At 45.6% G+C, this 22,404-nt stretch overlaps 1 protein-coding gene across 2 annotated transcripts; it reads left to right on the forward strand.

Annotated features, from left to right (window-relative positions):
• The first annotated feature begins 222 nt into the window (after positions 1-222).
• On the forward strand, positions 223-9,210 carry LOC123097261 (neurofilament medium polypeptide). Of its 2 annotated transcripts, XM_044518967.1 has the most exons (13): positions 225-430; positions 509-618; positions 1,157-3,057; positions 3,143-3,176; positions 5,757-5,833; positions 6,503-6,562; positions 6,651-6,761; positions 6,871-6,948; positions 7,104-7,184; positions 7,645-8,032; positions 8,328-8,437; positions 8,680-8,710; positions 8,784-9,210. In XM_044518967.1, the coding sequence occupies exons 3-13, from the start codon at positions 1,180-1,182 to the stop codon at positions 8,942-8,944; spliced, it is 3,009 nt and encodes a 1,002-aa protein (XP_044374902.1). In that variant the 5' UTR covers positions 225-430; positions 509-618; positions 1,157-1,179; the 3' UTR covers positions 8,945-9,210. The 2 variants fall into 2 exon arrangements, with proteins under 2 accessions (XP_044374904.1, XP_044374902.1); XM_044518969.1 differs by lacking the exon at positions 509-618 and having other exon boundaries at positions 223-430.
• The last annotated feature ends 13,194 nt before the right edge of the window (positions 9,211-22,404 follow it).

Raw genomic sequence — 22,404 nt, forward strand, 5'->3', positions numbered from 1 at the left:
GTCATTTTACATGGGACCCACTTGACTGAGGGCAAAAAATTGAAGTGCAAAATATTGAGTGGCAGCTGATCAATTAGAATGTGAAGAGTGATAAATTATCATAGTGCAAAGCAAGTGCTGGCTAAAAATCAGAAACCCCCCACAAGGCCACCGGCGAAAGTTGCAATGAGTCGCGCGATCCCAAACCTCTATGCCGAAATATAAAAGTGGATTGGAATCCAGGTTTGGGGTCCGGCCGTCCGGCGCACAAACCACACTGCTCCGAGCCCGACTAGCCCAACCATTTACTAGTAGTATACAAAGGAAAAATAAACTCAGAATATTTCTCCTCTCTCTCTCTCCCAGGAGTCGGAGGACAGAAACCAGGAGGCGACGGAGGGGACGCAACGCGACTCCACACTCTTCCGCACGAATCACCGCTCTCCTCTAGGTAACACCGACAGCACCACCGAAATTTTCCGCTGCTTGTTGGAGATTACTGCTGCTTCACGTCGGATTTCCCTGCCAGGTTCGATGCGTTGCTGCTGCGGGAGCAGCGGCTGAGCTTGGGGCTTGCTAGGGTTTGCTCCGACTCGATCTTCAGCGGGGGTCGGGGGAGCACTTCGTCTGCTTGGGCAGGTTGCAGCTTACGACTGTGTGATTCGTTGAGCTTGGGCGGGTTTGGGTTGCGCACAGCTACGAGCCCCACACCCAGATATTAGGCTCGATTTGGGTGGAGTTCTTAGCTTCGTGCCGCTGCGTACCTGCTGTTCATCGGTTTTACCGATGGAATTTCGTGTTTCGATCTGCAGCGACCACTTTGCCGTGTCATTATATGTGATTTTTTTGGGGGGTGGGGTCGTGGAACCTAATTGTCCAGTTACTGGTTAGGGTTTTATCTCTAGTCGCCAGAAGGTCATTTTTTCTCATAGCATTGTCTTTCTGTTGCCTTTTTTAGTGGTAGCACTCTTTGCAGTGGGATGGAGATAACCAAATCTTACATTATGTTTTTTTTACGAGGGGAGACACTTCTGCTGTTCATTTTACATGTTTCCTGCTTTCTTTTGGATGAAAGCCACAAGCTTCACATCATTACATGTTTCACTCAGTTGTTTTCTTCTCTTTCAGCTTCTTACCTATTTAACTTAATGCACTTGTCCAAACTATTTTTCTGCAGCTGGAGCAATAAGGGTCACCCGGATGACCGGGGCAGACCTGGCACCAGTAATGGAGTTGAAGGCTGTGGCAAATGGAGGAACACCCACTGAAGTTGTTGCTTCTGATAAGAAGGATAATACCAAGATGGAAGAGGCTGGCGAGAGCAAGGATGTTGCAGTAGCGAATACCAATGCTGACCAACAGAATAAAGCCTCAGAAAACGGCGCTAAGGGCTCATCTGATGATGATGCCAAGATGGAGGAGGCTGAAGATGCAAAGGAAGATGATGTGGGTGCTGTGAAGCAGGCAGGTACAGAGGATGTCAAATCAGGTGACAGTGCGGATGCCAAGGAAGGTAATGGCGCCAATGCAGCAGAACATGAGGATTCCAAAACGGCTGCTATTGAGGATGTAGTTGCAAAGGAAGATGACAACACCAAGTCAGCAGAACACAAGGACTCCAAAATGGTTATTGTAGAGGATGCAGATGCAAAGGAAGATGACAAAGCCGCCAAGGCAGCAGAACACGAGGATTCCAAAACGGCTGGTATCGAGGATGTAGTTGCAATGGAAGATGACAACACCAAGTCAGCAGAATACAAGGACTCCAAAATGGTTATTGTAGAGGATGCAAATGCAAACGAAGATGACAAAGCCAAGGCAGTAGAACACGAGGATTCCAAAGCGGCTGGTATTGAATATACAGTTGCAAAGGAAGATGCCAACACCAAGTCAGCAGAACACAAGGACTCTAAAATGGTTATTGTAGAGGATGCAGATGCAAAGGAAGACGACAAAGCCAAGGCAGCAGAACACGATGATCACAGAACAGGTGGTGTGGCAGCAGAACGCAAGGATCACAGAACAGGTGGTGTGGAGGATGCAGATGCAAATGAAGACATTAGCGCCAAGGCTGAAGAGTGCAAGGTTGGCAACATGAATACTGTAGATAATGCAGATGTAAAGGAAGATGAAGATGCCAATGAAGACATTGGCGCCAAGGCTGAAGAGTGCAAGGTTGGCAACATGAATACTGTAGATAATGCAGATGTAAAGGAAGATGAAGATGCCAATGCAGCAGAACATGAAGATGCCAAAATGGTTGATGTGGATGATGCAGATGCAAAGGAAGATTATGGCACCAAGGTAGCAGAACATGAGGATGTCAAAATGGGTGCCGTGGAGGATATTGATGCAAAGGAAGATAACAACACCAAGGCAGCAGAACATCATGATATCATAATGGGTGTGGTAGAGCATGCAGATGTAAAAGAAGATAACAGTTCTAATGTAGCAGAATGCGTGGATGTCAAGATGGCGGAGGCTGAGACCAAGCCAGGAGATGCAGAGCTCGAAGACAAAGGGCACAAGGAAGAAATGGATGTGAACACAGAGGTCAAGAAGGGACCGAAAGATGCAGATCAATGTGGTTCTGAGATGCATGATGAATTGAATGGGCAAGGAAAGAATGGAGCGGCTCGGCAGCAAGAAAATAAAGCTGAAGAAATGAGTGATGATGATAGTCAAGGGGAAGTGGAAGTGGAAGAAAAGGGCTCTTCAGATAAGAAAGAGGAAGGAGGGGATGGTAAGGCAAACGAGAATGAAGAAAAGCTAGAAAAAGAAAGTGCGAACAAGGAAGGAAAAGATGGCAAGGTAACAGAAGAGGAGGTAGGCGAGGCAGATAAGAACGTGGAAGAGAATCAGGAGGAAACACCTAAGAACAAGAGGGCAAGGAGTTCTAGGGATAGACGCCAAAGACAGGACAAGAAACAGCATGGGTCCAAATCCAGGGAAGCCAAAAGTTTACTAAACACTCCCAGCCCTTATGGTATTGATCGCCCTCAACGTGAGAGGAAAATAGTAGAGAGGTTGGTTGAAGTGATTGATAAGGAGCCAAACAGGAGCTTCGTAGTTGAGAAGGTTCATTGCTTGCAGTCATATTTCCTTTATCTCGTGTTTTTCCTTTTGTCTGTGCTATAATTTCTGGTAAATCTTTTCATTGCAGGGTCGTGGCACTCCTTTAAAGGATATACCAAGTGGTATGGCCCTATGGCACACTTTTTTTTTAACTTTTTACCTACTTTATTTTTAGGGACTGCATAATAGACATCAGTTCTTGGTTAAGGCTATGTTCTTCTTGCATCAAGCACTTAAATCTGAGCACACTTGTCCTAATGATGCATGGTATTACTTAATCTGGGCAGAAGCCTGTTGTGAATTTTTAGGTACCAGTTAAGATCGTTTTCCCTGTGAGTCTATATCTCATGAATCATGATCAGTTTGCTCCTGATCTGCCAGTTGAATCAACACGTTACATTATGTATATGCCTTTGATATGTTTAGTACTTAGTAGCCATGTTTGTACTCTAACTTTATTTATATCTATATTTATTAGTCCAAATGTGTACAGATGCTCTGAGCTTAAGCCAACACCTTTTCACAACCTTGTATTCAGTTCTGAAGCTGCTAGTCTAAACTAGTCTGCGATCACTAGTGCGTGTACGATCCTTATTTTGAGGAACTTAGGTGGCGTTTGGTTCTAAGGGCATATATGCCCAACCACGTGGTTAGGGGTAGCCACCTTTTGTTGTTTGGTTGAATGGATGAGAGGTGGTTAGGGATAGCTATTTGTGTGTTTAGTTGAGAGGATAAGAGATGAATGATTGTTGAGGTGGTAATATTATCCTTGTTACAAGTAATATAGCAACATATGTATGTCAAGTTTGAACATTTGATAAAAAACATTTTCTTTGAATGACTATTCTTTTTGCTGTCCATCTACAATAGTTTTTGAATGGCAATGTTTGAATGTTTGATAACAACATTAATTTTGAAAATAAAAAGTGAACTTTAACATCACAGCCCAACATAATATAAAGCTTACTTTTTTTTTGTTCATCTGCAATAGAAAAAAATGAACTTGAAGATGAAATATACAACAAGCATTCACACAATATGGCCATGAATCATCCATATATATATATACACAATAGTATGCATACGCAAGTTTACACAATTCTTTGTCTTGGTGTACATCCCCAATAGTATTTTTTTTTGACGGAGTACATCCACAATTATATACACATATACACATGTAGATTACTACTACCTCTGTACACTAATATAAGATGTTTTTGCGGTTCATTTTGAACTGCAAAAACGTCTTACATTAGTGTACAGAGGAATCGTTCAAGCATACATACACAGGTATACGCAGTCGTCCAAGAATTCAACAGATCGGATGTCTCCTTCAGGCTACAAGTCAAAGGGGAATCGTCCAGAAATCAGAGAGAGGAATTGCTGAGAAGGGAATCGGAGCATGGGAATAGAGAGGATGGGGCCAGCCGCAGACCTTGGTGGTGGCAGTGCTCGTGTACTGCTTGGCTGCCAGCATGGGGTGCGGTGGAGCGGGAACCCGATCTGGAGCACGGTGGCCATGTCAACTGAGTCCGTGTCCGCCTTTGCAAGATACTGTGTTGCGAAGCCTCATCTGTGCACTGTCGGCGTGGTTCATCTCTGCTCAGTTGTGCTCCCAGTTCTGGTTTATCTCCTTGCACGCACGGGGCATGGGAGAGGGCTGGGATAGAAAGAAAAGAGAGGGTGAGGCCCGCTGCTGTGCATTCTCCTCCCGCCCACGCCAGCCGTGACAGAGAGCATGGAGACTGAGCGAAAAATGTTTCGCGTGGGACATGAGGGAAGGGGAGTGTGGGCCGTGGGTGGTTGCTGTCATCCGGCATATTTTTTGGCTCTGCTCAACCAGTTTTTAGGGGAATATTCCCAGATTCTTTACTATTCCTATCCTTTCCTGCCACCATGCCAAACGAGTGTTTTCCCTGAGGGATAACGTGAACCAAACGCCACCTTAGTGGATGTGTCCATCCTTGATTTTCCACTGAGAAGTGAGAAGCTATGTGAATAAATTAGGTGTTGCATGGATTATTTACCTAAATTAGACCTGCAAATATAGCACCGTTTTGCTCCAGCGGATTCTAATCTATTGCAGAAGAGAGGATCACTTCCATGGGAAATAGACTGCAAAATATGATCAAATTTATACTGTTATAGTCATTACTGAAGCGCAGTTATAAGTGAACTGTATTAGATGCAAACTTTCTTGTGTACTCTGGCCTGATTGAGTGTCCAACAGTAGTAAGAGGAGGCCAAAAGGCTCTAGTGACTAGCAAGTTTTTTTTATTAACTTTAGTCAAGTGCTAGATTTTTGTATCTGCATACCATTATATCTTATCTTCTGCTGTAATTTGAATGGGATCCAACAATAACAATTTGATTCAAACCTCTAGTTGTGACCTGACTGAAATTCATTGGCATCTGGGATAGTATCAATGTGTCTTGAACTCTTAATGATGGGTAGCTGCTCTTCTCGCCGGTGGTATTATCAACAATTAACCAATAATAAACTACATTGGTCTCAGTTATAACTTTGTTTGCTCCATTGATGTTTCATGTCCATATCTTCGATAAAAAAAGGACAATTGTGACTGTCTTTAATTTTACTGTTTCAGCTCCTGCAGTCATGCTGTAATGTGTGTGGTTTTCTCTCTTTCCTATTGCACTTCAATTGTCCTCTCACTGATTTGATTTTTGAAACTTATTTGCAGTGGCACAGAGGTTAACGAGGAAGAAACCTGCTGATCTTAAATTTCTTCACAATGTTCTTTTTGGGAGGAAAGGCAAGGTAAACATCTTAAATATGATATTGCCTTTACGATAACTGGCATTGAAAACTTTCTGTTGTCGTTTGGGTTTTAATTGCTTCCTGTTCAGCTGGACTAAAATTATTCAAGTAACTTTGCACACTGAACTTCCCAAGAGGCACTAGTCCCTCTAGGTAAGTTTTGAGCACATGCATTGTCCAATTTTAGACTGAAGGTGTATACTCCTATATTCCCCCAAAACAGGTGTATACCCAATACTATCAGTCTGTTGAGGTAGTCCTTTGACTCCGCTGTATATGTTATCTGGCAACAAAAGGTAGCAGGAGGAATAGTGTAGGAAAATTGTCAAATTTATACACTTGTGCAAGACCTTAAGCGATTAACACTGTTCTCGAGTCAAGCGATTTTCTTACTGTGTACTGCATGGCTTATCAAAATGCCATGTTGAAACAGCAATGGCTAAGTTGTGGTGCATTGGGAATCTACTTTTACCGATCAGTTCAATTTCCATTTGCAAAATGGATTACCTCTGTTTCTACGATTTTTGGTGGTTAAATCTTAGAAGGCATCTACTTGGTTTGGGTTCTTATTCAAGTAAAACACAACTGTTATTAGTTCTGTTCAGTAACTCTTAAGTTATAATTGATTGATGTAAATGCTGAAGTTCTTTTATGTTCTCAATGTTCCAGACTGTCGATTTTAAAGGCCATATACTTCAGTTCTCTGGATTTGTGTGGCATGAGAGCGATGTAAGCTGCTTTGCTCCGAATTTTAATTTCCCATTATATTTAGGTGATGGAAATAGTTTAATCTTTAAAGAGTTCTATTTATCTGCAGGAAAAGCAGAGAGCCAAGGCAAAGGAGAAGCTTGACAAGTGTATGAAAGACATGCTGGTGGATCTCTGTTGGCTTCTTGCTATTCCGGTTCCCAAAACAAACATCAGAAAGGTGGTTCAATGTTCTGTTTATAGAACAGTGTTTTTGTTAAGATAGACGCGGTGCAATAACGTGGTGAATATACTGTGGCATCTAACATAGTTTGGGATAACTCATATAGGAAGATATCGTGGCAAAGCTGTTGGACTTCATTGCTGAACCTCATGCTATGCCTGATTCTGGCCTCTCTGATGACCAGGTGAGAACAATAATTGTTACCTTACAACCTATCTTGCAGCTGTACCTCAGTACCTTGCTGTTGTGATGTGTTTATGATTGGGATTAGAATGTGTGGTAATTGAACAATTTATTATATTTTTTTCTCTGTGTGCTTCATTCTCTCCTACTGTTTAGGGGTCAAATTCTAGGAAACGCAAGAGAGGAGGTGGTAGTTCAAGCAAGACTTCGGATATCACTCCCAAGAGGTCTAAGAAGGTACGCAGCCAGATTTGTCAGATGGAACCTGTCGGCTCTATTATTTTCAGTTGCAGTTTTCGCATATAAAGGGCAGCCCGGTGCACGTAGCTCCCGCTTGTGCAGGGTCCGACCACTTCGGGTCTAGTATGCAGCCTTTCCCTACATTTCTGCAAGAGGCTGTTTCCAGGACTCGAATCCCGTGACCATAACCTCATGGTCACAAAGCAACAGCTTTACCACTGCGCCAAGGCTCCCCTTCTGCAATTTTCGCATATCCATATTAATATCTGCAACATTTTTTAGTGCCTTTTGCAATGCAACCAGCATGACATCTTGATACTGTGTTGAGTATATACATGTACATACAAGTGAAGTTTGTGTTTAACTGTTTATCCCGTGACAAATTAATGTAGCCACATCCATGACCATCATTCTTCAATGTTAAAAATCTTGTTCTCACTCTTCGTTGTTGCTTCAGAAATTTGCTGACGACATATCTCCAAGGCGAAAGCAAGCTCTGGAGTATGATACGGATGAAGATGTGAAGTCTGATAGCGAGGAAGATGCAGATGAATCTCATGATGAGCAGGAAGATGGCTATGACTCTGCCGAAGAAAAGGCAAGTAGGAAGTCCTCGGAAGTAAAATATTCTGCAGGTAGAAAGAAGGCTGCTGCTGGGAGCACCCATAGGACAAGTCCGCCAAGGACAGCAAGCAAGACTGCAGGCAAAACATCACCATCCAAAGGTTCCAAGGAAAAGGAGAGCCCTGATGAGAGTGCAAAGGTCTTCTCTAGGAAGAAGAAACCCATCATATCAAAGCATACTCCAAGCTCTGAAAAGGTGATAGAAGAAAATAAGTCATCAGGTAGTACAATCTATTCCATAGTACCTTGTGTATTATATATGTGCCCTTTTCTTTTATGTTTGGTACTAATAATTATGAGTGTAGTTCTTGTTATCCATGTGGAGTATGGATTAACTGGTTGTTTGATAACAATTCCCGTATACTCCATTCATTTCTGATTTCTAAGGCCCTCATTCCAGTACTTGATGCAGTTATTGCTTATGGCATAATCTAACAAGTTTCTTCCATTTTATGATATCCGTTAGAGCATATGTGATGTTGGATTGTCCGGCAAACCTAATGATATTTTATCTAGGTAAAGAGGCAATGAAGAGCAAAGGCGAATCAGCAGAAGGGGGTCTGCCCAGTAAGGCTGAGTTGAAGAAGACCATTATCGGAATCCTTAAAAAAGTTGACTTCAACACGGTTGGTTACACATTGATCATTGATCCCACCATTTTATTGTTTGGTGTCTGTCCCTATGATATGATAAGTATTGTTTTGTAAATATAGCTGGTGTTTGTACAGAAGTAGATTCTGAGGTTAATATCTACATTTGTATTGCTCTTACTCGGAAGGTTACTTGCCCTTTTGTTTTGACTGCACTTCTGTTTTCACTTGAAATTTCTCATGTGGGAACTGACGTATTTTGGAATCTGATTTTGCAGTCTACTTTTAGCGACATTCTTAAGAAGCTCGGTAAGCCTATCAGATATGTTTTTGTTGTCATTGCAGTTGTCGACCAGACATCCTAACAGATTGCGTCTTATAGATGACCATTACAAGATTGATCTGACCGCAAGAAAAGGAGCTATCAAAATTATGATTCAAGAAGAGCTGACAAAGTTATCAGAGCAGGAAGACGATGATCAAGACAAAAATGCAGATGCCAAGAAGAAACAGTCACGGCATCGAGCAAAGGTCACCGGCTGATGCATTGTGAAGCACCATAGCATTAGCGCCGAGTGTTGATTATTTTGTACTTAATGCCTACTTCACTTTTGCCTTGGTGGGTTCTTGGGCAGTCGTATGTTAATTATGGTTCCTATGTTTTCAAACACCAAAATCCTAGCCCTGTTTGTGTATGTGAAAACATAACCTGTAGGCAGCTCCGTACCGGGAGGCACTTCTAGCTAACATTTGTAGGCAGCTCCGTACCGGTCATAGGTTTGAATAGAATATGGACATATTCGGATTTCTGTGCTGCGGCATTGGATTACAATGATGGGAGCTCCAGCGGTTTGAGCATCGCTGGGGCAGTCACGTAGGTTGCGAGGGGGGATATCAGATTGAATTCTGGACAATGAAGCAGATGGAAACGTGCTGCATTACGTGAAGAAGAAAAAGTCAGAAAGAAAATGCATTTCTCTGATGTGGGCCGACACAAATGGGGGTTTATGTTCCGACGATTGGGAGTAAAGACTTGCAGTCCCGTGAGTAATGTGTATGGCACCTATGATTGGCCGTTCAAGATGCTGATGCTACTAATGGCCTGGCCATCTGTCAAGGTTTCAGGCATGGACGTGATGAAGGGAGATCGTATTTTGGAAAGGTGTAACCGGCGTAGAGTAATTGAGTAAGAGCATGGTTAATAGTATAGCCAGCTGCTGGCTATAAGCCAGTGCCATGTCATCTACAACCCATCTTATAGCCAACATGTATAATAGTACATTAAAAGAGTGTACTACTTTTTTATTATGTGGCCCACCTTTCATTCTCACAAAGTGCCTAGGAGCATGTGCTAGAGCTGGCTCTTCACGAAGAGCCCGCTTACCTTCTCTCTCCTCTTTTCGTTCCTCCAACTAAGCAGAAATATACTAATTTATTCCTTATAGCCCGCTGACTCAGCTCTATTATACTTGCTCTAAGAGTGGGCTGGTGCTGGGCTGTCAATGAGGGTAGCCGTTGGAACCCTGCGAAGCTGTCTGAGTGTTATTACTCTTATAAAAGATACTACAGTACCCGTCTCCCTGGGCACTCTGAGGGCGAAGAGAGCCTTACAACCGTTCGTTGCTGGGTGGCTTGCGATGGGAGCCTCTTGGGGCGGCTCCGCGCCGTCCGATCTGTCCGGACAGCGTGCGCCCGGGCAACCTGAGGGGCTACCGTCACTGGGCGGTGGCGGGCGCACTCGTGCTGAGGTCGTGCGCACTCTCTCTAATGCGCGACCCATTTGTCGGCGTCTATGCCCCGTGTCGGACTCGTCCGATCGTGCCAGCTGGGTACCGACTGAGTCTCTCGCGCTACCAGACGCAACCACGCGACCCGACTCACTGACGCGAGCCCTCCTAGCCGCCCATTTCACGGTGGCGTGCCACAAGGGCTTTCTGGGGCTCTGGCCTCGTCCAATCGGTCCGGATGGCGGGCGCTCGAACGACCTGGCTGGGTGCCTGTTGTGCCCAGGGCCACCGTCATTGGACGGCGTTGGGTGAGGAGAGCCTCCTGGCGGTCCATCGTCGGGTGGTGTGCTGCAGGGGTCTCTCAGGGCATTTTCGAGTCGTCCGATCTGCTCGGATGGCTCGCCCCCAGACAACCCAACTGAGAGGTCCATGACGGGTGAGTTGCAGGGCGTGACCGGGGCCACCGTCCTTCAGTCTTCGTCCCGCCCGCCCCCACGTGCGATGTTAATGTAGGGTAGAACCCTAAGTGGCTCAATCTTTCACACTAGGGGGTGTAGAAGGATGAACACAAGAGAAACAACCGGAAACACTCAAAAGACAAGAACACAAGTCACACAACCACTACCCCCACAAATCCCATACAAGCACATATACCACTTGATAGAGGCGATGGTCGCAATCTTTTGACAACTATCGATTTGGTGGAGCCGACTGTCGACTACAAATGTGTATGACGTTGCGCCTTAGCAATCGCTAAACCAATCTCCGGGAGGCTACTGACAATGCCGGAAGCACGATCAGCCTGACCACGAATGTATTTTCTCGCAAGCAATCGATGAACAAGCAAGAATATGATAAAAACAATCTGAAAATTGTGAATATATATATTGCTTTAATCATATTCTTGCTTGCGGGAAAATACATTTGTGGTCGGGCTGATCGTGCTTCCAACATTGTCAGTAACCTTCCGGAGATTGGTTTAGCGATTGCTAAGGTGCAACGTCATGCACATTTGTAGTCGGAAGTCGGCTCCACCAAATCAATAGTTATCATCTCATCAAAAGGTCGGGACCCTCGCCTCTATCAAGCACATAGATCCAGAATCAACAAAAGAAAATGAGCAAATAGGTAGTTCTTCCCATTGGAAATATGCACTAGAGGCAATAATATTATATTATTATATTTCCATATTCATAGTTAAGTGTTTATATTTCATGCTATAAGCCTATAACTGTTACGATCCTGGACTATGCGATTCAGTGGAAAACTTATATGCACGTGCGGAATGATAAACGATAAAATCAAAGGTTCCTAGTCTCGCCTCTAAGACTAGCTCAAGTGTTGTTGCTGATCATGTTTTCCGGATCTTACGATATTGTTAAGTGTAACGATAGTCCTAAAGCGACATTGAGATTATGATGTTAGAAGAACGATCATATTGAATCGACACAAACTTGTTTGTTATGAATTGAGATAACATCGTGTGTAATCAATTGTAATAACATGGAGTGTTGACATGTGATCTTGCTCCTTAGACCATAAGAGTATCGTGGTCACTTCTTACCATACAATGGGCTTTGGGGTTGCTCAAACGTCACCTGTAACACGGTGATCATAACGACAACTTATAGGTTCATCGAAAAGTTTGATAAGTGGCCGGATAGCTTGAGAGTGGGATTTGCTCCTCCGACGATGGAGAGATATTCTTAGGGCTCTCTCGGTGTGACGACATCCATCATCATCTGTCCAGACACAGGTGACTTTGTCACGGTGATGCCGGAACACGACAATGAGAAAGAAGAACCAAACCGGTAACGAGGATAACGGTATAGTGAGCATGGTGATGGCTGAGGAGCATACCGATACATCCCGGGTTTTGTGAAGTATCGCGAAGCAAAGGGAACATCACATGATAACCAAAGGTTCACTTGAATATCATTCGTGTGATCATAGGGACCGATATGGACGTCCACAGTTTCGTTGTCGGTAATTGAACGAAGGGGTTTCGTTCATGTCTATGAGTTATCGAACCTACGGGGTCACAAGCTTAAGGCAATCATGATCTGATGAGTGTTAGTAGGACGGGAGTGTTGAGAATATATTTGTGGAATTGTTTCATTAATATTCAAAATAGTTTTGAGAGGCTCCAGAGGCGTTTCGGGGTCACCGGAAGGGTTTCGATGAATATCGCGTAATACCGAGTATTATCCATAAATATATATAGGTGGAAACTATTTTCAGGGATGTTAAATTATATATAAAATAGTCTAGAAGTATTTATATTTAATTAAATATCAATGGGCCTTAAAAGCCCAAGAGGTGGAAGGCAACTTGGGCCACAAAGGCCCAAGTGGGGAGGCGCCTCCCTTCCCTAAGGAAGGAGGCCGGATTGGAGTGGGGGGAGGAGTTCAACTCCTCCTTTCTTGGCTGGCCAAAGGGGAGGGACTTTCCCTTCCCTTGTGGCGCCCCTCCTCTCCCCTCCAACCTTTTGATATATAAGTTGTTGGATCCTCCTCTAGTTCTTTTAGTTCTAGTTCTAGTATGTCCTAGTTGACTAATTAGAGCTAGGCTAATCCTCTTGTCCTCATAATTAGAAGCTTTGTGGGGTTCTAATCTCCTCCCTCTAATTCTTCGGCGACGATCAGCTCTGGACAACGAAGTGCTGCCGGATCGTGAAGGTTGAACGCTTGCAACCAAGTAGAGATGTCGTGCTTTCGGTCTTCGGTTCGAGAGACTGTTCGTGGGCGGTTCGCGAGATCATTCATCGACGATTCGAGGGACTCCAAGTACAATCTACACTGACATGTTCTTCTTCCGCTGCAACTCGGTGACAGTAACGATCATGATCCCAACCCATTATGCATCTTCATATTGATCTTGGGTGTGTGTAGGCGCGATTTTTTGTTTTCTACTACGTTTCCCAACAGTAGTATCAGAGCAGTTATATGAGTAGGTGCAGGTTATGATCTAGATCACATGTGATTGTGAGGGTTGATGTTCTTGCTGTGCTTCCCTCGAGTGTTGCCTTGGTTCAGTTCATCGACGACATGATGTCGCTTTTCAAAAGGTTCCGACAATCAATCGACTCTGGCTGTCGACGATCTTCTAATAGTTCCTTGGGCTCCACCATAGTTGAGAATAGTGAACCATCGCGTACAAAAGAGGGTGTCGAAGATGGATGATCTTCTAATAGTTCCTTTTAATTAAGTCTCTTCTTTCACACACCCCAAAACTTAATCTAGCATCAAGAATCATCACCTAAATTATGGACGTAAGTAGCTAGTATTATTTGTTAAAATTGGTTAACCGCATAACTAAAATTTTGCTAAAACCTATTAGAGGGCGTCTAACTTGGTTTTGCAGGGTATGCATATGATGTGGTATAGCCTTCGTCATGATAATGAGTTTATGTATGAGATGGTTATATGTTGTAATGTTAAGTGGCCTACGCGTCACGACATAATGATTGGAGCCACGAGATTGCCACGTTCATGTAAATATCATATAGATAGCCTACATGTTACAAGTGACGATGGCAACCGTACACGTAGGACCCCAATGTGAAGAAGGTGTACTTGGCGCGGGACGAGGAGCTATAATTTCGTGCCACGATAGAATTTCTGAATTTGTGTCACAAAAATGTTTTCTGAAACTGTCGCCACGACAACATCTTCTGAAATTGCCGCCACGCCAATGTTTTTGAAACGGTTGCCACGTCAACGAAATATTGGCCATCACGACGCTTCAACTGGAGATTGAAGATGATCACAGAGATTCCCAGCGCCCAGGGCTATACCATACCATGCTTTTAATTGCCTGAGATGTTTATCCCTTTGTTGTTTGTACCCTTTGATTGCGCACTAGTCAATTATTAGGGTGATCTCTAATAGAAAATATCAAGTTAAAAGGTGCTCTTCCCAGTGTTGCAACCGTCTATAACATGTGTCCTTTTCGGAGTACTACATGCTACCATGAGTACAAACGAGAAGTGAAGTGTAGGGCGGGTGAGGTAAGACTTCATAGCAGAAACACTCGGTTGTCTTGAAGTTCTAGCAGAAAAGTTCTGAGCCCGGAGCACGAAGCATCGAAAGATGAACAAGAGTCATATGGAGATATGATTGGCAAAAGATTGCCCACCAGTTGAAATTCACATCATATGAGATGCTACCATCCATGGGTGTGAATGCGATCAGGATCTTGAATCACTCATTTTGAATTATGAGAGATACTAATTTGAGTGGGAGTGCACTTTATATTAAAAATTTGTTTAAACACTAGTGCAACATTAATTATGAACAATGTCTATGTGCAGTTTGCTTTATAGTTGTAGCATCATGGCTCTTGGTTCCACCTTTGTTGTTGAAATTGATTGACTGTTATTTATCTGGTTGAATCTTTACGATTGGTAAATGTAATGAGAGGATCGTCCTCTAAGAGTGCCAAGAAAGATTTTGTCCTACTGCATGCTTACAATACCCTCTACGGATGCTATGGATGACGAGACTTACGTCATTTGATCCAAAAGTCTAAGAATTACATTACGGTCTGCTTTCTTCCGAGAAACCCGAACTTCAAAATCTTTGTGATAATTATGTGATATCCTTGGAACTGTTTTTTTTCAGAAAAAGGTTAAAAGATATATGATATTTGAAGAAGTTTTTTGTTTGCAAGTTCTAGTGAAGCGTTCAACTATGTTTGAGACTAATATGTGTAAGATCCGGAAGAACACCAATCATGAGTTGATGGTGAGAATTTAAAGAGAAAGAACAAAACCGATGTAATGAGACTTACATACCTAAGGAAGTTCGGGGCTCACGACGCTCTTAAAATTTAGACGATTCTTCTGTTGAGTGGGAGAAATATTGAAAGTAAAACTATAAGAATTTAGAGGCGGAAAGAAAAGAAGACTGGAATGTCCAGCTCAGGTATGAATGTCATACAAGTTATAAGATGTAGAGAAAGTCGGTCAAGTAAAGTGTGATTCTTGAGAATTATGATTAAATTGTTAAACACTAAATTCTTTGGGAATTCTGGTCAAACTTTTATCAGAAGGATACCAACCCTTAGTTGAAACTTGCATGTGAACCCTTATGTCACATGTATTCCAATAACAACCACTATGTTGTCTTCCAAACTCTTACGAGTTAACCTTGACACATGATCTCACAACACAATGACACTGACACCATGCACAACACATGTTGTATGTTTGATTTGAATTGTATGGCTGTTTGATTACATTCTATGGTTGTTTGATTACATTGTATGGTTGTTTATGATTGCTCTTTACTTACGATAGATTGTACGGAGAGCAAAGAGTAATGTGATCAAGATTGTGAGATTGAAGAATCATCAATACAGACAAGTGGAACTTTTATCATACCATATGTTTTCATGCATTGTAGTTGTTTTCAACTAGGAACCCCTATAGGATTTTTATTTTATGCTTGATGGAACCTAGTTGATATAGGTCCATTTATACCCTGACCTTGTAACCAACGAGTAGTTGCTTAGCTGCTATATCGTGGATTGGGAAACACCTATATTATTCCAACATACAACCACATGGTTGACTACTTAACTACTACTTGATTAATGAATCATCTGGGTGGTGCTTCAAATTTGCTTGGATAATTGAATGTTTTGTGGGAGACCGCCCAGGCTCAAAGGGATTGTATGAGTTCAATGTTGATTAGCTTTCATGTGTAACCATGAGACAATATGGGCTCTATGTGGACCAAGTAAGTTGTGGGAAATCTCCCGCGGTAGACCAACAGATGTAGTTCATGAAGTAGGACCCCTGGACTGGGTCTACATTTTCAGAGAGGCTACTACTTCCCAGAAGTCTTATCTTTGTCTACCTGGCTACTTCACAAGTGAAGTTTAGTGGCTTAAGGGTGTGATCGGGAATCACGGGTAAAGTAGACAAACCTCTGCAAAGTGTATAAAACTAATCATGATTATCGTGTCCCTGGTTATGGACAAATTTGAGAAACTCACCCGAGAGCTGTCAGCTTGATCTTAAAATCAATGGCTTGAACCAACGGGGAGTGTGGACCAACCCAAGATCCCTGGGCTTACCGGCATATTCTTCTTGGAAGGTTGGGTAACCGGGGTTTATCGGAGAGCCCACATGCTCAAATGCTTTGGGCTACGACCGGGGTTTACCGGGAGTGCCTATAGACTATGATCGAGGTTTACCGGAAGTGTCATATTGCTATTAGAGTAGACCACTACTATACAAGATAGGGAACCTACTTTTGCGCAAAAGAAAACTAGCCGCACCACTTGCATGTTTACTTTTCCAACAAGCCAATCCTGGTGAAGCTTGCCAACATATTCGATGTAATTACCCTTGTGGCTGCAACGTATCATGTTGCGGGTTTACCATATCGAGTGGAAGGTACAAAGTAGGGTTACGATTTTGTACTCAACTTCTGCCTGCGAGTGCATGGACGCCACAAGACTAGAATGATATCTCCGCTACACGATTATATTGTAAGCTAGTCCATGAGCTAGGCAGGTGTGTATTGTAAAACACTGGATCTGCGATGTAATACTTGACACATGATATATTCTCGGTATTTCATCAGGACTATGGGTGTCAGCTATTGATCCAAGGATTGACATAGTAAGCGCAGAGATTTGGGCCGTTCAGGCACCGGGTTGTGACTGAATGGTATGAGAGCACATGTTGTCTATAGGACATGACCCTAGGAATTTGAAAGATCATAGGACAAAACCTATTTTGTAGATAAATAGTCTTGTATATTCTTACCTCATTCAAGTCTAAATCTCTTCTTTTCAAGATATAGGTATCCACAATCATGGACCCAGTCAATGAGATTCCAATGCTGAGCATGCCCTTGAAGGAAGACACTAAGTTTCCAAGAGCACTGAAGGATATTATGTTAAGTATGGGACTGCATGGAGAAGTAGTGTAGAATAGATTTACAATCTGGCATGAAGGAAGGAACTATTGGATTGTGCAACTGCACATGTATGCTCATTAAGGAGATAGCCATGAGGCCAGAGGACTTCATGTGATCACCGACCCGACACTTCAAGCTACATTATTCGATGCCGTAAGAGATGCTGCATGGGAAGCAATCAAGAAGTTGGGAACGAGACACCAGATCAAACTGTATTACACTCATGAGCACCTTAACAGAGTTGAGGATGAACTGAGATCACTCAAAGCGGAACTTGCAAAGGAGCAGAATAAGAACAACCCAAGAGTTAAGCAACCCAAAGAAGAAGGATCTACTACATGGATCAAGGAGTGGGAGAACTGAAGCAGAAATGGAGCTTAGACTTGACCACCACTACTATGTTAACCTGAAGTAGAACGTTATGCATGAACCACTACTATGACGTCTGACGTAGTGTTGTACAGTAGTTGGATGAGATCATGCTAGATGCAGTATGACCTTTCTTAGGTTTGCTTTGAACCTTTTTGCTTGTGTGAATTGATCATCATGATTGTCGAATGAAATTATTGCTTTGAATTGTGTGAAGTGTGAACCACTTACTACGTAATAGAGGCCTACCCAATTAATGAGGGAAGTTAGAAGAACACCACTCATGAGTTATGATGAGAACGGTGGAAACATAGGAAACTTCAGAAGAAGTGAGAACGTAGTATTAGACCGTGAACGGACCTTAGGTATGAACACATCTATATGTTAGATTAACATGCATACGAAGCTATGACAACTGAGGCCATATGAGGCTATATATACTGCCATATGAGGCTATATATACTGCCAACTTGGATTAGCATAAGGGTATCTATTCTCTCTCGACCCTAACCCAGACCATCCAATACCCCAGAATTTGACAACATGTGTCGGCGTCCTGGGAACAGGGGTCCCCAGACTTGCCTGCCTGTGGCCCACGGCGTGGCTCCACCAGCGGCCTTGTACGGCCCATCTTCACCAGCAAACACTCAAGACCCTCGTGAGGCGGACGACGCAAGACCTCCTCGGGAGCGACCTCACCAGGCTAGCTCGCGAGGGGCGGAGAGATCAAGGCAAGGGAACCTCGCGAGGTTCCTATGACGTAAGCCGTGACGACCAAGACCAGGCGGGGCGCCAGCGCGCACAGTGTCCTCGTTTCCTCTTTGGTGCTAAAGAGGCAAGCGCAGGCAAGGAGTCCCGAGGCATCAGGCAAAGGTTTCCATATCGGTGAAAGACCAAGACTAGCAGGACGACAGGACGGAGGTCATCGTGGAGCCCAAGACGGCGTCACCACCAGAGCCTTTGGCAGGCGAAGACCCCCTTTAGTCAGGATAGCCTGTACTAGTTGTCTCCCTTCGAATTTCGCCGTTGTTGGCTCCCTTCCCGCTCAATATTTGGGGAGAGGACCAGGGCCTCTATAAATAGGACTAGCCACCACAGTAGGAAGGGGGGACTCATCTCGGACTAGATCCATCCCATCCTCACACTCACCAAGCACAAGAACATCTCTCCTCAGGAGGCTGTTCTTTCCCCTGTACTGTTCATCATCAGCCCAAGAGGCAATCCACCACACCACACTGGAGTAGGGTATTACACCACAACGGTGGCCCAAACCAGTATAAATCCCGTGTCTCTTGTGTTGCTGGTTCGTCGAGCTAGGCTTTGAGATCGCGGTGAGGCTGAGGGCGTGATTAGGTAGGGGAGAGATCTTCGTGCGCACCCCAGTGTTCGAACCTCAAGGATTTTGCCGGAACCCAAAATCCGACCTTTGGCGCGCCAGGTAGGGGTGCGTCGGAGCTTTCCTTCCACCGATCTGCGCTTCGCCACCATCGCGCTTCGCCCCCATGGCAGGCGTCGCGCTTACGGCTCCAACGACTGATGCCAGTGGCGGGGCCGGGGGCTTCGAGCCTTGGCCCCCCACCTTTCGGCAGGTGCAGTGGCCGCCCAAGTTCATGCCGGAGATGCCACCGTGCTACGACGACGCGGCGGACCCGTCGGGTCATGGCTAACTGGCTTCCCATGGCCCTCACTGGTGCACCGCACGCCTGGCTGCTCAACCTTCCAGGGTCCACGGTGGCATCTTGGGAGGAGATGCGCAGCCTTCTCGCTGCGCATTTCGCAGCGCAGGCGCCCCCCGCCGTTGCGGCCCTCCTCGGCGGCTCGCAAGCGCCGCCCTCGGACCGTCACGCCAAGCTGTTCTTTCGCCAGATCGACGCCGCCTCCACGGGGCAGGGGGCTCCCTTGGGTTGGGCGGTGCCCAAAGCCGACCTAACCTTCGACTCGGGGGATCACCCTATCACCACTGTCGGCTCGGGCGTGCTCCCGATGCTCTGCACGCCCACCATCTGCGCCGTAGCCGTCACCAAGACCCTCATCGACGGCGGCACCGGCCTCAACGTGCTCTCTGTGGAAACTTTTAGCCTTCTCCACGTACCACTCGAGCGGCTTCGCCCTAGCAAGCCCTTCTCTGGAGTCGGCGGCGGCTCCGCCAGTCCTCTGGGGCAGATCCGTCTGCCCGTGACCTTCAACACAAGCGACAACTACCGCACTGAGCTGATCGACTTCGACATCGCCCACATCGGCCTCCCGTACAACGCCATCCTCAGGTACCCGGCTCTGGCTCAGTTCATGGCGGCGACCCATCCGGCCTACAACCTCATGAAGATGCCTAGGAGCAAGGACGTCCTCACCGTAGTGGGAGATACCAAGGAGGCTCTGGTGGTGCTCAAGCTTGCCCTCAAGACCGCCGCGACGATGCAACCGGCCGACGCGGATACCTCCGGAGTTAAGGAAGCCGCACCAACCAAGAAGAAGCAGTTTTTCACTCAAGACCGGGCAGAAACCAAGCAGGTGCCGGTCGAGGAAGATGGGTCCTCGGGGGCCACCTTCACCATAGGTGCCAACCTTGACCCAGATCAAGAGGAGGCATTGGTGAAGTTCTTGCGCGCAAACAAGGAAGTATTCGCCTGGGAGCCCGATCAGCTGGTAGGGGTCCCAAGAGGAGTGATTGAGCACCACTTGAGGGTGTGCCCCAATGTACGCCCTGTGAAGCAGAGGGCGCGGCGGCAGTCCACAGAGAAGCAGTCCTTCATCGTCCAAGAAACCCGCAAGCTGGAGGCAGCAGGTGTCATTCGCGAGGTCTGGTACCCTGAATGGTTGGCGAACCCCGTCGTTGTGTCCAAGAAAGGCGGAAAGGAGCGTATGTGTGTCGACTTCACCAACCTCAACAAGGCCTGCCCTCAAGATCCGTTCCCGCTTCCACGCATCGATCAGATCATCGACTCCACTGCCGAGTGCGACCTGCTGTGCTTCCTGGATGCGTTTTCAGGCTACCACCAGATCAAGATGGCGGTAGAATATGTCGAGAAGACGGCCTTCCTGACCCCGTGCGGGGTATACTGCTACACTTGCATGCCGTTCGGGCTGCGCAACGCGGGAGCGACCTTCCAATGGCTGATGCACATCGCCCTGGGTCAACAGCTCGGGAGGAACGCTGAAGCCTACGTCGACGACATTGTGGTGAAGTCTCGAGAGGCGAGAACTCTAATTCAGGACCTGGAGGAGACCTTCAAAAGCCTGCGCTGGGTGGACTTGCGGCTCAACCCGGAGAAATGCGTGTTTGGTGTCCCTTCCGGCAACTGCTGGGTTTCCTCGTGTCCCACAGAGGGATCGAGGCCAACCTAGAGAAGGTCAAGGCAATCGAAGACATGAGTCCACCACAAACCCTTAAGGAGATGCAGAAGCTTGCCGGTCGCGTGACTTCGTTGGGGCGCTTCATCTCCAAGCTGGGAGAGCGCGCCCTACCATTCTTCAAGCTGATGAAGAAGAAGGGCCCATTCGGGTGGACCCCGGAGGCCGACCAAGCGTTTCAAGACCTCAAGAGATACCTGACCAGCCCTCCGGTGATGGTGGCGCCCCGGCCTCTCGAGGCCCTGGTGCTTTACCTGGCCGCCACCCCTTACTCTACCAGCACAACTCTGGTGGCGGTCCGGGAGGAGCGTCGGGCCAGGGATGCGTCGCGCCAATCCACTCCCTCAGCCGGGGCGACGCAAGACCCGGAGGGCACCGCGAGGGCTGCCGCAACGTCATCGAAGGACCAGGCTCAGCAAGACGGCGCACTTGGGCCTGCAGAGGCCCCAACGAGCGACCAAGCTTTGGGGGCTCCGTCGTCTCAGGAGGCGCCCCTACCTCCGGAAGCCACGAGCCTCATCAATACACCCGTCCTCGTCGAGCACCCAGTGTATTTTGTCAGCACGGTGTTGCGGGACGCGAGGGCACCGTACCCCATGCCTCAGAAGCTCTTGCTCGCGCTCTTGGTGGCCTCGCGTAAGCTGCGTGCTGCCTCTTGAGCATGCGTTGGTTTTTCCCTTGAAGAGGAAAGGGCGATGCAGCAAAGTAGCGTAAGTATTTCCCTCAGTTTTTGAGAACGAAGGTACCAATCCAGTAGGAGGCCACACGCAAGTCCCTTGTACCTACACAAACAAATAAGAACCTTGCAACCAACGCGATAAAGGGGTTGTCAATCCTTTCACGGCCACTTGCAAAAGTGAGATCTGATAGAGATGATAAGATAATATTTTTGGTATTTTTATGATAAATATAAAAAGTAAAGATTGCAAAATAAACGGCGACAGAAATAGCTAGTTGACAGGAGATTAATATGATGGAAGATAGACCTGGGGGCCATAGGTTTCATTAGTGGCTTCTCTCAAGATAGCATAAGTATTACGGTGGGTGAACAAATTACTGTCAAGCAATTGATAGAAAAGTGCATAATTATGGGAATATCTAGGCATGATCATGTATATAGGCATCACGTCCGCAACAAGTAGACCGACTCCTGCCTGCATCTACTACTATTACTCCACACATCGACCGCTATCCAGCATGCATCTAGAGTATTAAGTTCATAAGAACAGAGTAACGCATTAAGCAAGATGACATGATGTAGAGGGATAAACTCAAGCAATATGATATAAACCCCATCTTGTTATCCTCGATGGCAACAATACAATACGTGTCGTTTCCCCTACTGTCACTGGGATCGAGCATCGCATGATTGAACCCAAAGCTAAGCACTTCTCCCATTGCAAGAAAGATCAATCTAGTAGGCCAAACCAAACTGATAATTTGAAGAGACTTGCAAAGATAACCAATCATACATAAAAGAATTCAGAGAAGATTCAAATATTGTTCATAGATAATCTTGATCATAAACCCACAATTCATCGGATCTCGACAAACACACCGCAAAAAGAGTTACATCAAATAGAACTCCAAGAAGACCGAGGAGAACTTTGTATTGAGATCCAAAGAG

The sequence above is a fragment of the Triticum aestivum genome, chromosome 4D (assembly GCF_018294505.1).
Source record: "Triticum aestivum cultivar Chinese Spring chromosome 4D, IWGSC CS RefSeq v2.1, whole genome shotgun sequence".
NCBI lineage: Eukaryota > Viridiplantae > Streptophyta > Magnoliopsida > Poales > Poaceae > Triticum > Triticum aestivum.